Below are 14,893 nucleotides of genomic sequence, written 5' to 3'. Positions count from 1 at the left end.
ATGAAAGCCCTCTACTGGAATGGCCTATTCAGCTAAATGGAAGCAGTTTTTGGTGTGCTCATCAGCCCTCAAAATTCAACTGACCATGTCTTGAATAGGAGCCAGCTTGGAGTACTCGCTGCACCTTCTGGCATTGTGCTTGGTTTGTTGAGAGTACCTCTGGCAGAAATATCAGCATTTCATCCCTCCACTCAAGGAAGATCAGTCTTCTCCAATGCCATGATACCTAGATTCTTATAAGGCTTCGTCTCCATCTTCAAGTCCATGAGCTTAGTCCTCTATGGGACTGTAAAATGGTCCTAGTGGCTTTAATGAGACTTCCATTTGAGCCCCTGGCATCTTGCCTTTCTGTTTTTGTGTCAGATGGCTGTGATTCTGATAGCAATTAACACCTGCAAGGAGAGTTTGAGAGTTGCAGACTCTGGTGGTGGAGCCTCCTTATTTTCAGTTTTGTAAGGACAAAGTGACTTCTTATGACTACATCCAACATTTTGTCAGTTCCATTTGAACCAGGCAGTATATTTACCTCTTTTCTTTCCTGAGCTGCGGTCATCTCCGGAAGAGCAGCGTCTTGACACATGGATGTCAGGTGATGTCTAGCCTTCTGTCTGAACAGGAATAAACCATTTTGTGCTTCCCTTTACCTGTTTGTCTTATGCAGATTGTATGGAGGGGTAAGCAGTCTCTTCAGATTATCTCTAAATGGATAACATCCTGTATCAAGGCTTCACATTAAATAGCTTCAGCTGTGCCTCCTCAGCAGATGTGAGCTTGTTCTGTGAGAGCACAAGGAACATCTATAGAATTCCTCAGTGATGTCTCAATAGTGGACATTTACAGGGCTGTTACATGGTCATCCATACATTTGTGAACCTTTATGCCATTACTGCATCTTCCAGGGACGATGCAAGTTTTGATAGGGTGATTCTTGTTTAGGTAGATTCTGAGCCCTGCCTCCTGGGGGTGGATACTGCTTCTGAGGCAGCTAAGTTGAATACACACAGCTGTATAAAAACATAAGAATGGCCATACTGGGTCAGACCAAAGGTCCATCCAGCCCAGTATCCTGTCTGCTGACGGACCAATGCCAGGTGGCCCAGAGGGAGTGAACCTAACAGGTAATGATCAAGTGATCTCTCTCCTGCCATCCATCTCCACCCTCTGACAAACAGAGGCTAGGGACACCATTCCTTATCCATCCTGGCTAATAACCATTAATGGATTTAACCTCCAAGAATTTATCTAGTTCTCTTTTAAACCCTGTTATAGTCCTAGCCTTCACAACGTCCTCAGGCAAGGAGGTATCTCAGGCATATCTACTCAAAGGAGAAATGTTTACTGTAACTGTGGTTCTTCAATATATGATGCAGACATGCATTCCATAACCCACCCTCCATCCCCTCTGCATTGGACTCTAGTCTCTGAATATTTGATGCAAAGGAATTGAGGGGAATTGGGGCAGTGCTGTCTCGTATAGCTGGGGGGTTGGGGGAGTGTGTGCCTGTGGCCACGAAGTGAGTGCTGCCCTCTATGGGTACTACTAGGCAAAATTTTCAGGTGTCTGCGTACACCTAGTACACTGGAGCTGAAGTGGAACATACATCTGCATCTCAAAGAACCACAGTTGCAGTAACTGTTTCTTATGATTTTACACCTGGTCAGAAGTGTGTTTTTAGCAATTTAATGTAACTGTAGATTGTTTGTTAAAATTGGAAGAGGACCCAGACTGCAGTATTGGTGTTTCTTGTACATAGTGTAAATTTTAAACATACTGTCAATAACTTTGGTTGATAGCTAAAAAAACTAACTACATAGTGATTTATAGGATCAAGAAAGTTTGGTAAAGATTAAAAACCAGAACTTCAGCTAGCGTGGAATCAGTGGAGCTATACCAGCTGAGAATTTGGCTGGTTTCTGTAACTACTTACAGTGCTGACAAACTTTGATAGTTTACTTTCCTAGACTTAAATAATTAAAAGTAGTGACTAAATATTACTTTTTATATTTATAGATTTATTCTCACTAGTTTGTGACATACTGGCCTTTTAAAGATAGATGGTGAAAGACATCACCAAAAGGAGCTGGACATCTGTGCTTTTTTCTTAAACAAATGTCAAATCTTAAATTTTCATAAAACTTGGTTAATGTAGATTAACAGTAGGCTTCTCAGATTAATTGGAGGTATAAAATTAGTATACATTGGGGACTACTCCTGTCATGGTGTGATATCATGGAAGGTGAAATTAGTTGAGGCCCTAGAGCTAAAAGTTCCCTGGCATAAACTGGGAAGGACTGGAGGCAGGCTGTTTTCAGGAAGTGATCATCAGTTCTGTATTGCCCTTCCTCTTTGACCACTAGAGAACAAATATATTGGCCAATAGATTACACTGCAGATGACACTTATTTGCCCAGGCTTTTCCTGGACGAGAGGGTTGGCAGAGCAAGCGGAAGTGGGTGGTGGCAGAACTTTGTTTGTGGGGACACTTTAGCTCTGGACACTAGTTCCAATTTTATGGGTTTTAGAAATTAAATCTTTTAAATGCACCCAGAGTTATGGATGGACACATCATAAATCTAAATTGAGATGCTTGCGGAGGGACAGTTGCTGGGTGTGTGTAATGCATTATAATTAAGAAGGTTTAGGTTGGCCTATGTTTTTTCCTTTGGAATGGTATTAGCAGGATGGTGGAATAAAATCCATACTTTTAAAAATCTCATTCTGTGTTCTGCAGAAAAGAAGTCAGCTGGTAAAGAAGTTAAATGACTCAGACCACCAGTCCAGCACCTCACCCCTCATGGAAGGAACACCCACCATCAAATCCAAAAAGAAGTTGCTCCAAATCATTGACACCACCTTGCTCAAGTGTTACCTACATGTGAGTTCCCTGCCTAACCCAGCAAGCCTTTAAAAAGTAAACTCCATTAAGAGTTTAGGGTGGGGAAAATTGGAAGATAGGAAAAAGAATAGTTTCATCTGAGGTTGTTGAAGTGAACATCTGTCCTTCATGGACTAAAGTGCTTGTGGAACTTAATTTCATATCATCTTATTTCTTCGTTAGCAGTAGACAGCTTCACCGAACTTGGCAAGCGTATCTATTTACTTCCCTGGATTTGCAAGGTTGCCTTTCCTTAAAGAGGAATGTTCTGTCTTGAAGTATAAGAAGTACCTACATATTTGTAAGCATCCTTGTCTCTCATTGCTGTGCTTAACTAGATGGAGACAGTTGTCTGAGACCATTACTCCTGAAGTTAATTTTCCTCAACAGCTGGCCTCCACCATAGTGAGTAAAGAAGTGCTGGTATATAGGCCACTGGCTGTCTGCTTGCTCACTGACCACCAAAGTTAAACTGCATGTAAAATGGACAGAGTAGAGGACTCCCTTTCAAATGTTAAAATCCCACTTCTTATGCCATAATAGATACTTTCTCTTTTCTGGATCTCCTCCCCTTCCTTGTTCTTGATTATAGTGTTGGACACTATGAGCCTGAGTACACAGTTCATGAATCTGAAACCTCTAAATGCCCTTGCCTTGCTTGCAGACAAATGTAGCTCTGGTAGCACCGTTGCTACGTCTGGAGAACAATCACTGCCACATAGAAGAGAGTGAGCATGTACTGAAGAAGGCACACAAGTACAGTGAGCTGATAATACTGTATGAGAAGAAAGGGCTGCATGAAAAAGGTAAGTGAGGAAGGAAGAGGCGTGAATAGAGTGCACACTTCTGCTACGCATCTTAACCCATCTCTTGCTGATGAGTCAGTTTATCCATTCTTAACAGTATTTCAGAATGGCCTACCCATTGTAGCAGTCTCTTGATTAAATAATTTGACTGAAGTATTTATCCCTGCTAATTGCCTAGAGTGTGTCCTTGCCAAGAGCTGCTTTTGGAGCAAAAAGTTGACATGTAAAAATCATTTTTTCTGTTCTGCTGCAATGGTTAACCTAATGGGGAGCACACTTTGTTGGCCTGCTCTCCCAGGAGCACGAGTTCTCAGTGAATGCAGGAAGCTGCTTTCTAAATTTAAGGATAATCCCCACGGCATTGACCTCTTACTTCTACTAAAAGCTCTGCAGGTGCTAGTGGATCAATCAAAGAAAGCCAACTCACCTTTGAAGGGCCATGAAAGAACAGTGCAGTATCTACAGCATTTGGGTGAGTGCAGACCAGGGGTAAGTGGGAATCTCTTTTTTTTTTAAAGGGATGTCTCTAACCCTTACTACCTAGATTATTTTTTGTGAATTTTCATAAATTGCAGAGATGCCAACCATCCATATTTTCTGTAATCCTCCCAGTTTGTACATGTGGTTACAAAATTACTAATTCTGGCTTAAATCTATGAATTTTGCAAACACACACATTTTTATATGTATAACATAAAGTGTGTGCATGCATCAGTCACTCACTACCACTCATTCAGATGAACACCACAAATAGTGCCATGGCTGCAAGGGGCTTTCTGCTCCAGCGCCCCTGTGGTGCAGTAAGGGCCTGACAGAAAGCAAACCATGGTGATTTTGAATGGGTTAGGGTGCTGTTGGGTTATGGTAATGCGCTCTTGGTACCTAGAACGCGCCAGGGAGTCCACATAGGGCAGTTAAAGTGCAACATGCAACATGAGGCTTGGGCAATGGATCGGCTTGTTTTCTGGCAGACCCTTACTGCACAATCTGTGGGGGAAAAAAGCCAGAGGGGCAGAAGAAGGCAGAGGAAGAGAGGGCACATGACAGGAGGATCATCCTGGGAAGGAGGTCCAGGCCTGGGCTGGCCCAAGGTAGTGAAGGACCCTAGGCAGTGTAAGAGGGCAGCTTTCTTAAGGCCAATATTCTCCTTCTGCCTGTTTTTGATGGAAGGACACAAACAGGAGGGGGCAGCTCTTGGCCACAGATGGAGATGGGGGCAGAGGTCTCTGTTTCTAGGGGGGAGGCACGAGGGAAAAAGAGGTCATGACTATGCAAAGGAAGGAACCCCATATAAACGTGCATGCTTCCGTGGGGGTGGCCCCTTAGGAAAATTTTGGTTGCATCTCTGATGGTGGGGGGGGGGGGAAGTATGTGTGTGGGGGGGAGATATTGCCATGGGAGGAAGCAAGCATGCCTGGGGTGTGTGTGTGTGTTGGGGGGGGGTTGTTGGGTATGCTGCAGTGACGTGCCCCAAAGTTCACCAGCCACCACTGTTAATAAAAATGGCTGGTGTGGGTGATTTAAAAATGTGTCGAGATGTGACCAAAGTCATGGTCTGATCTGGTTGTGGCTATTGATGTTTGTTACTAAATATCACTTCATCTTGAATATTCTTATTACTCTGATATGCACAAAAGCGCTTCTAATATGGATTAGATGCCTTTAGGTGCTACTCCATCTGTATTTGGCTTCCCAATTTTGGCAGTTGGCACAGGTCCAATCAACTTTCCTATTCCTCCCTAACTTTTTGTCATAAACATCCCTAAGACACAGAGCAAGGTTGGCATCTCGAGATTATACAGTCAGAAGTGTTATGACCATCTAGTCTGATATAGTATAGGCTTTAGGACTTCCATGAAATAATTCCTTTTTAAAGTAGAGAATATTTTTTTAGAAAAACTTAAAAATTTCCAGTGATGAAGAATCCACCACAACCCCTGGCAAGTTGTTCCAATAGTTAATTACTCTTTTATTTTAAAAGAGCATCTTTGTCTAAATTTTGTTACTTCAGTTTCCAGCCATTGGATCTTGTTTTTCTTGTGATTGTATAAGTCTAATGATACCATAGTATTTGGCTGACTTGATTTTTCAAGCAGGAGCTAGCTGAATAGCAAACGGGGGCCTTAGCACAGAATTTGCTCTCTATAATTCAAGCTCTGTTTTTTCTTAAATCAAACTTCTAGCACCTCAGGTTGTGAAAATACTTCACTATGCAAATCACTGCTCGTGTGGGAACTGGTTCTTCAAATAGTGGTGAGTGTTATTACTTTTGGTTCTTGTTCCAGGCACAGAAAACTTGCACTTGGTGTTCCTCTATTCCACATGGGTGCTCAGAGACTTTCCTGATGATGGTTTGAAGGTAAGAGTTGCTACATTAGATGTATCTTTCATCTGGCTATTTGATACCATTAGTATAGCACAGTTTGTTTGTCCTTGTCCTCAGAAGCCTGGGTAGAGATTGAAATCCAATTATTATCATTGAACTCCACTGCGATGCCTAGTTTTTCACTTACATTCAGTGCAGATATTAAAGAACCTTATCTTTCTGGTAGTGGAAGGAGGTAGATAGGAATGCTCTGTTTCCTTATATAGCCTTCTACCTGAACATGAGCATGTGGGAATAGTTTCACTACAACTAAAGCTTCACATCTATGCAGTTCCCTCTGCACAGGGGGCTTTTGCTGTAACCAGCAATACGGACCCTATGTAATGTTACAATTAAATAATGTATTTTGTGGTTGCACACAGTTTGATATGGTATATTTTAAATACCAGCTATAAATTACTCGTGTTTTTCATTCCTTCTCTGCTGCAGCTTCTGGTGGTAGAATACAAGCTTAAGTGCACTTTTTAATAGGCAATGTATATGATACATAGGGTAGCAATGGAGAATGTTGCTGCTTATTCCATATACAAGGCAGTGCCAAGTGGGTGAATCTGCTGCTATCATTCTTCAGAGAGCTCCCACATCTGATTTGAGGGCTTGTGTGTTGCAATATCTCTGATCCTTCTGCCTCAGAAAAATGAGATTACACTCTACATTTAAGAATCAGTCCCTGAATAGAAATTTTGTTTGGCAGATATTTACAGAAGACCTTCCTGAAGTAGAATCCTTGCCTCGAGACAAAGTACTCAACTTCTTGATAGAAAGCTTTAAAAGCCTGGCTATCCCTTACCTGGTAAGAACTTGTTGTGAAAAAAGTGCTGCTAATCTAAGATATCTATATCAAGCTTCTGCTCTTGAGTGTTGATCTGAATGTTGTGAAGAATACTAAGTTCAACATGAGGTGAAATAAACAAAATATACAGTTGTTAGGAGGTGGAAGTGAGGGGGATATGAGAGCCATTTTTGACATTCCTAAGTGGTGGTCAGTGGAGATAAGTGTGCAACTGTTGATAGACTGCACTGAATCACTTTCCGAAGGAAGAGGAAGTTTTTTTTTCTTTTTTTGATGAACTCGGGAACTGTGTGTTTATGTTCACAGGAACACATCATCCATGTTTGGGAGGAGACGGGCTCAGAATTCCACAATTGTCTGATCCAGCTGTACTGTGAGAAGGTGCAGGGATTAATGAAGGAATATCTCAGCTCCTTCCCTGCAGGTACTTCTAACCATGCTCTGCCTTACCTTGCAACAGGCAGTGGCCCAGGAAGGGGAGATTGCAGAGTACACTGGCTAGACATTGCCTTAAAAGTCTCTTGGAAATGTAGGGGTCAAATGGACCTCAACCCGTTATCTGGTCCATCCTTTTTGCTGAGGCAGGATCGTGTATACCTGATAGATGTTTGTGTAACCTGTTTTTTAAAAACCTGCAGAGATGGATTCCACTGCCCTCCCCCCCCTTTTTTTTATTTTGAATCCTGTTTCAGTGCCTAACTATTCTTACAGCTTACAATATCTGGCCTAAATCTCCCTTGCTGCAGATTAAGGCCATTACTACTTGTCCTGCCTTCAGTGGACACAGAGAACAGTTATCATCATCCTCTTTATAACAGACCATAACATACTTGATGATTGTTGTCAGGCTCTCCCTCAGTCTGCTTTTCTCAAGACAAAACACGCCAAGTTTTTTTTAACTTTTTTCCTCATAGGTCAGGTTTTCTAAACCTTTTTATCATTTTTGTTGCACTCCTCTGAACTCTCTACCATTTATCCACATCATTTTTAAAGTATGAGACCAATTCTACAATTTATCCAGGTCCTTCTGAATTCCAATCCTGTCCTCCAAAATGCTTGCAACCCCTCCCATCTTGGTGTCGTCCACAGAAACAAACTATTATTCATGTCACCAATGATTTCAATTATAGGTTCTCTTTGCTAGTGCATTTCCTAGGGAAAAGAACACAGCATGCTTCTAGTATGGGATGAAGGGAGTACAATAGTGGTGAACTAACATGGAGCTTATAGTTTCATATGTTAAAGGAAATTCTAGGAAACAATGAGAAATTTCCACCACCACCCCCCCGCCATGGTTATGTGGAATTGATACTATTCTTTCCTGAATTCTGGGGTTTGGGAAAGAGAGGCTTTCTGCTTCATTATCAAGTGATCCAAAAAAGGAGACCATAGTCCTCCAACTCCTTAAGAAGAACAGGAGTACTTGTGGCACCTTAGAAACTAACAAATTTATTTGAGCGTAAGCTTTCATGGGCTACAGCCCACTTCATCAGATGCATAGAATGGAACAAATAGTAAGACGTATATATATACCTACAGAGAACATGAAAAGGTGGAAGTAGCTATACCAACTGTAAGAGGCTAATTAATTAAGATGAGGTATTATCAGCAGGAGGGAAAAAACTTTTTGTAGTGATAATCAAGATGGCCCATTTTAGGCAGTTGACGAGGAGGTGCGAGGCTACTTAACATGGGGAAATAGATTCAATATATGTAATGACCCAGCCACTCCCAGTCTCTAGTCAAACCCAAGTTAATGGGGTATAGTTTGCATATTAATTCAAGCTCAGCAGTTTCTCGTTGGAGTCTGTTTTTGAAGCTTTTCTGTTGCAAAATTGTCACCTTTTAAGTCTGCTACTAGTGATCAAAGAGGTTGAAGTGTTCTCCTACTGGGTTTTGAATGTTATGATTCCTGATGTCAGATTTGTGTCCGTTATTCTTTTTTGCGTAGAGACTGTCCGGTTTGGCCAATGTACATGGCAAAGGGGCATTGCTGGCACATGATGGCATATATGTTCTTTTTGTGAATACAGACTAACACGGTTGCTACTCTGAAACTCCCTAAGAGTTATTCATGCATCTTTTATTGCACATGGTCCTCAGTGCATGGGGTATTGTAAACAACATTTGACTTCTTGCACAATAGTTTGGTGAAAATGCCCTGTCTCCCTGTTCCCTTATGTTACTATGGGAGAACTCATATAACATTAACTCTGACAGATTTCTCCCCCTCACAGATAAAATTCCAGTGCCTGCTGGAGAGGAGGAAGGAGACCTGGGGGAGTATCGGAGAAAGCTGCTCTGTTTTCTTGAGATTTCTAGCTGCTATGAACCTAGTCGTCTCATCAGTGATTTCCCCTTTGATGGTGTGTGCTAGTCATGCTCTAGCTTCCTTCAGCTTGAGATCTATTTAGATACATGTTGCACAGCAACATTTTTCTGTAATCTCCTCCTTCCTTTTTATAAAATTATAGTAACTGAAATGGAAAAGAGCTGTTAGGCAGTAGTTGCCAATCATTGTTGCATGCGCCAGTGTTGGCTGTTTGGGCTTTGTGACTGGTAGTGGGATTCCCCTCTGGGACTGGGGTGGGAGAAGACTAGATGATTGACTGACTTTTTTTAAATTTATACTGTAACGTGTAGATGAGCTTGGATTGCTCCAGACCAGTAATGGCCCTTGAAGCATCCTATGGGCATTGTTAAGAATCCCAAGCATGTTCAATGAAAAAGGTGGTGGGGGGCACTGGCAAAAATAGTTCAGGAGCTAGTAAAGTGATAGTGTTTGACCTGGATAGATCATCGCGTTAGTAGTCTCTGACCTTCTCTTCATGCCACAATTTATATTTTTCTCCTGCTTTTCACGCCTATCCCCATGTCATCCAGTTCTTTGGTCTGTTGTAATGGAGCTTGAATATTCCCTTCTCTGTGGCAGGCCTGATTATTTCTTTGTGATGTTCCCCTCTAGGCCTCCTAGAAGAACGTGCCCTGCTGTTGGGTCGTATGGGGAAGCATGAACAAGCCCTCATTATCTATGTCCACATTCTGAAGGATACCAAAATGGCTGAACTGTAAGCCTCTCCCTCAATGTCCAGTTCTGTGTTTTGTTTTGTTTTTTAAATAGCTTCTCCAACCGTTGCTGCTTCATGTCTCTGTGAGTGGGGTGGGGTTGTTAAATGTTATATGTGCACTTAGAACAAGATAGGTATTGTAACATTTTTGATCTCTCATACCTGCCACACTTGTTAGTTGGGATTCTGTGCGCCTTGTGATCACAGCTAGCATCCCCACATTTCTTGAGGCTTGGCCTTCCCATGCTGTTGCATTTGTAAGTGCCTCAAGCCAAGTACCTGTTTCTTTACTTGGGCTCCCATCAGTCTTGAATAGCAGAGCAGTCACTCACAGGCTTCTAGTTTTTCACCCTGTAATATAAGCACTTCCTGTTGTCTCTTAGCTTGTCCCCGGAGGCTAGGGGAAAGCATACAACAGAAGCAGAGGAAGCACTGTCATAATAGTTCCATTTTTTTGGCAGCAGGCAGGAGAGCGGGGTTAGCTGGGAGGGGTGGATAACTTGCATGAAAAGGGAAGGTGGTGAGGGGGATGGGTATGGAGTGAAACTGAGGTTAAGAAACTGGGAAAGTGGGAGGGCTGGAGCAAACAGGCATTCAGCACATGGCAGAGAAATTTCAGTCAGCACTGTGGAAAGTTCTCTGAATGACTGCAGGTCCATGCCTTGGCTGCTTTTGCAGTTGCTCCTGTGGGCTGTAGTTCCTTGCATCTTTCCTCTGCAGTTTTTCCCTGGAGTCTCCTGGTGAGGGAGAGGTAGGTCCCCATTTGAGTCTAGGTGGTGCTATGGAAGGGGTGGCTGAGCTAGGGCCACTTTTTGCCCTCTCTCCCACCCCCGTGCAGTATCCCTGCTTTGTCTGCTGCTGCAGCTACTCCTACTAGGTGGAATCTATGGCTGATTCCTCTCTGTGTTTTTGAACAAATTCAAAGCATTTGGATGAAAATACACCTAACTAGCACCTAGATATTGGCAGGTGGGCTTCAAAGGGTTTCTTTGTACTCCTCACTTAAAGTCGTCCCGGTTAATCTTGTTTCGTTGTTATGATGCTGATCAATTAGGGAACGTGCTCGTTTAAAGTTGTGCAATGCTCCCTCATAGCGTCATTTGGCAGCCATCTGCTTTGTTCACTGCTTGCAGGAAGAGCAGCCCATTGCAGCTAGCTAGTGGAGGCTTGACACCAGAATGGACCGGCAGCCCCCCTATGAGCTCCTTGCTCCCCTAAGTTCCCTGTGCAGTAGCTGTCCCTCCCCCCACTGACATGTGCTGTTCCTGCCCTGTGCCTTGGAGCTGTTCTCCAGAGCCTCTTGCTTGCTGTGGGTCGGGGGGGGGGGGGGCCGGGCGGAAGGAGGCAGAAGAGGGGGCCAATGTCAGGGTGTCCCCCTTTCCCCTGCTCCTGAATCCAGTTTACTCCATCTTCCACAGAGCAGTGGGAGCATATGACAGGGCTCTGGATGGAGGGAGCTTCCTGGCAGCAGCTGCTATTTCAACTTGCTGATCTACTTAAAAAGGCAGTATACTTAGTGTGAGGTCAGCGTACTTAAAGGGGCAATGCGCATCTCTCTCTCTCTCTCTCTCATATACATGGTGTGTGTTTGTCTGACTTGCTGTCTCTCCAGGGCCGGCTCCAGGGGTTTTGCTGCCCCAAGCAGCCCCCCACCCCCCAAAAAAAATAAAATTAAAAAAAGCCGTGATCGCAATCTGCGGCAATTCAGCCAGAGGTTCTTCACTCCGAACGGGAGTGAGGGACCCTCCGCCGAATTGCTGCCGAATCCCTGAAAGTGCCACCCCGAGCTCCTGCTTGATAAGCTGGTGCCTGGAGCTGGCCCTGTGTCTCCCTTCCCTCCATTCGTGCTGCCTTGTAGAGTGTGAAGCTGCGTTAACGAGTTAACCCTTGAGGGCTCAGCCAATTGCTAGTTCATCATTTAGCAGTAAGGCATTTCCTGGGAAATATCCCACCCTATGACTTCACCACCTCAACCAAGCTTCACAATCATCATTGCTGTGTACCAGTAATAAATTGTTTAAAACTCTGTGTGTGTGTGTGTGTGTGTGTGTTGAGGTCTTTTTTTTTTGTCTGGTTGAAAAAAATTTCCCTGGAACCTAACCCCCTGTATTTACATCAATTCTTATGGGGAAATTGGATTCGCTTAACATTGTTTCAAGTAAAGTCACATTTTTCAGGAACATAACTCCTCACTTAACATTGTAGTTACTGTAGCTAGACATGGGGGCTGTTAAACCTAACTTTGTGCATTCCTCTTTGGGTAACACCTATTGGGAGGCATTCACGCTGCTGTGTGCTGATCAGGCACCTCTTTCTTGTATTTTAAATTCTGTTACCATTCATTGGCCTGTTACCCCTAGGATTTATCCATTTATTTCCTTGGCTGCACTGATAGTCAACCTAAGTCAAGTTTCTCAGATATTTTTGTTTTACACCCCAGAACTCTATTTCAAAGTTAAATATCTTGGATTGAGACAAGTATTTTAAAAAAGTTTTAAAATCTCCCCTTTTCACCAGCATCGCATAGTTGAAAATGAAAAGTGCCCCTTGTAAATGCTCTGCTCTGCTCTACTCTACTTTTTAGTACATGTTCTGTGTTGCTGAGGCTGTCCAAACTGTTAATACGTATAGCCTGTGTGGATGTATTGGTTTACAAGACAGTCCCACACTTCATTCATTTCACGTCTGTTGTAGGTACTGCCATAAACACTATGACAGAAGCAAAGATGGCAACAAAGATGTGAGTAGCTTTATGTCCATATTCTTGTTGTTGTTGATGTGAGTGATATATGAATTATAACTATTGTCTCCATATTCGGCCAATTTAAAGTAGACCTATGTTTGCTCAGAACTTCTCGGGGGCAGGGTCCTCTATATCATCTTCTGCTATTGAGGAACTTGAGGTACATTTTTTCGCAACTTCTCTCCTATTTGGAATGTTGTCAGGTTGTAGGAAATGACTGAACTTTTTCATTGGCCAACAATTCATCCAGCTCTGTCCCTCTGGGCTGTGTTGATGCTGCTAACAAGAATAAAAAGTAATAAAACTTGCTACTTGCTACAGACAGCAGATGAGTCATTCTACAGTGTGTATTCAAAGGAGGTTCAAATTTTAATATCTAAAACTTGTTCTGTGCTGAAGGCTTGGAAATTAATCAATGCACAAACTTCTTGAGGAGACAAGCTGCTTAATGCTAATAAATTTTAAATCGGTGTCAAAATTCCTACTTGCCAGTGCTATGGTGTATTGCAGAGTTAGCCCTGTAGTGGTTAGAGTTCAGTGGTGTCTGTCTGATATACTTCAGTCTTTATTGGGTGAAACAGGTGTATCTGGCTCTGCTCCGGATGTATCTATCGCCACCTAGTGTTCATTGCTTGGGGCCAATCAAGATGGAACTGTTGGAGCCTCAAGCCAATCTCCAGGCTGCCCTGCAGGTTTTAGAATTGCACCACAGCAAATTAGATACTACCAAGGTAAGGATTCCTTATTTTATAGGTGGTGGTATGGATAGTTGCTATATCTTGAATTACAATGAAACACAGAGTTAAGGGTAGGCCCTGGGAACAGATCCTAAAAGTATCTGGACCAAAAAGAAATAGGACTGAGATTTTTTTTTTCCCCTACCATACCCCTTCATCTTTCTTACAACTTGTCCTTGTCCCTTCTAGGCTATAAACCTGCTCCCAGCAAATACTCAAATTAGTGAGATTCGAATCTTCCTAGAAAAAGTCCTTGAAGAAAATGCCCAGAAGAAACGATTCAACCAAGTACTCAAAAATCTTCTCCATGCAGAATTCCTGAGGGTTTGTACCCACCTCTTTCATCCTCATTTATCAGATTTATTTTTCAAAAGTTCTGTTAAATGGAAAGACTGTAAACAAAAAACAAAAAAAAATTGAACTCTTCATTACCAGTACAGGAAACTTGTCCTCTAGATGGTGGTGTAGTGTAGTGTAGCCAAGATTACCAAATGCACACTAATCAGAACTCTGGCATTTCAGGATAGTGGGAAACTAATGGTAGTTAAAAATACTAATCCTTCTGTCTATTCAGACTAGAAAGGTGGCTGAGATGCAGCATTGCACTGATTACCACATTTCCATTCTCCTACAGGTTCAGGAGGAGAGGATTTTGCATCAGCAGGTGAAGTGTATCATCACAGAGGAAAAAGTGTGCACTGTGTGTAAAAAGAAGATAGGAAATAGGTGAGTAATACTTCCTAGGAGAGCATTATTTCTAAAGAGGCTTGTGGTACAAAAACAAATTAGTCTGGCTTATTTTTGAAGAGAAGTAAGGATGTATAAATCCAGGAGCAAACAACTGAGGGAGAACTTTCAGAAGTGTACAATGAATTGGAAACTGTAATCTTAGAGTGGCTGGAAAAAATGCCAAACCTCTTGATGCCTATGACAAAAAAATAAACTGCAAAAATAACTTCTCTTGGATTTTCAAGCCTCCAGCACAGACACAGTAAATCAATTTCAAGTTTCATGAGGCTTTTCTTCCAAGATTGATGGAGCAAGTAGTTGATATGCTGACATCACCTGAGATGTTGACTGCAGAGCTCAGAACTCTGTGCAGAGTGGATGATAAGCACTATAAAAAGTTTGTTTTTACATCCTGGAATCTGAAAGCTCTGTGGTTGCACATGGCTTCTTTATATAAGTCTCTATAGGTGGGGTCTCAGTTTTGAAAGTATAATGTATATAATATAAAGGCTTTGTAAATCTGAAACCTTAAGTGTGGTGATGGCTGCGTTGTGCCTCCAGAATCAACCTGCACCTTTATGTGCCAATGGTGTTAATACATCTGAGCAGCAGCAATAGTTTTATTGGTGTCAAAACTTCCAATAATTCTTCTCCCACTATTTTCATCCCTGGAGTTTTCAGGAAGCAATCAGCCTGATGTGGAGCAGAGACTTTGATGTTTCCTTCGCTCACCCTGTTCAGTGCGTCAGCTCCAA

At 42.5% G+C, this 14,893-nt stretch overlaps 1 protein-coding gene across 8 annotated transcripts in view; it reads left to right on the top strand.

Moving 5' to 3' along the window:
• The window catches only part of VPS39 (VPS39 subunit of HOPS complex), a 42,246-nt gene that overhangs the window by 24,558 nt on the left and 2,795 nt on the right, over positions 1 to 14,893 (top strand). For 7 of the 8 annotated variants that reach the window (XM_030559564.1, XM_030559563.1, XM_030559562.1 and 4 more), the window contains 12 exons: positions 2,733 to 2,876; positions 3,541 to 3,682; positions 4,068 to 4,154; positions 5,968 to 6,041; positions 6,763 to 6,861; positions 7,168 to 7,285; positions 9,099 to 9,227; positions 9,827 to 9,929; positions 12,624 to 12,669; positions 13,254 to 13,403; positions 13,599 to 13,733; positions 14,044 to 14,135. In XM_030559564.1, the coding sequence (XP_030415424.1) occupies positions 2,733 to 2,876; positions 3,541 to 3,682; positions 4,068 to 4,154; positions 5,968 to 6,041; positions 6,763 to 6,861; positions 7,168 to 7,285; positions 9,099 to 9,227; positions 9,827 to 9,929; positions 12,624 to 12,669; positions 13,254 to 13,403; positions 13,599 to 13,733; positions 14,044 to 14,135 (1,319 nt within the window). The remainder of the gene's footprint in view (positions 1 to 2,732; positions 2,877 to 3,540; positions 3,683 to 4,067; positions 4,155 to 5,967; positions 6,042 to 6,762; positions 6,862 to 7,167; positions 7,286 to 9,098; positions 9,228 to 9,826; positions 9,930 to 12,623; positions 12,670 to 13,253; positions 13,404 to 13,598; positions 13,734 to 14,043; positions 14,136 to 14,893) is intronic. The other variant, XM_030559565.1, reaches the window with a different exon arrangement.

This window comes from Gopherus evgoodei, chromosome 4 (genome assembly GCF_007399415.2).
Source record: "Gopherus evgoodei ecotype Sinaloan lineage chromosome 4, rGopEvg1_v1.p, whole genome shotgun sequence".
In the NCBI taxonomy this organism is placed as follows: Eukaryota; Metazoa; Chordata; order Testudines; family Testudinidae; genus Gopherus; species Gopherus evgoodei.
The sequence above is the reverse complement of the archived record's forward strand: the minus strand, read 5'-3'. Positions and strand labels throughout refer to the sequence as shown.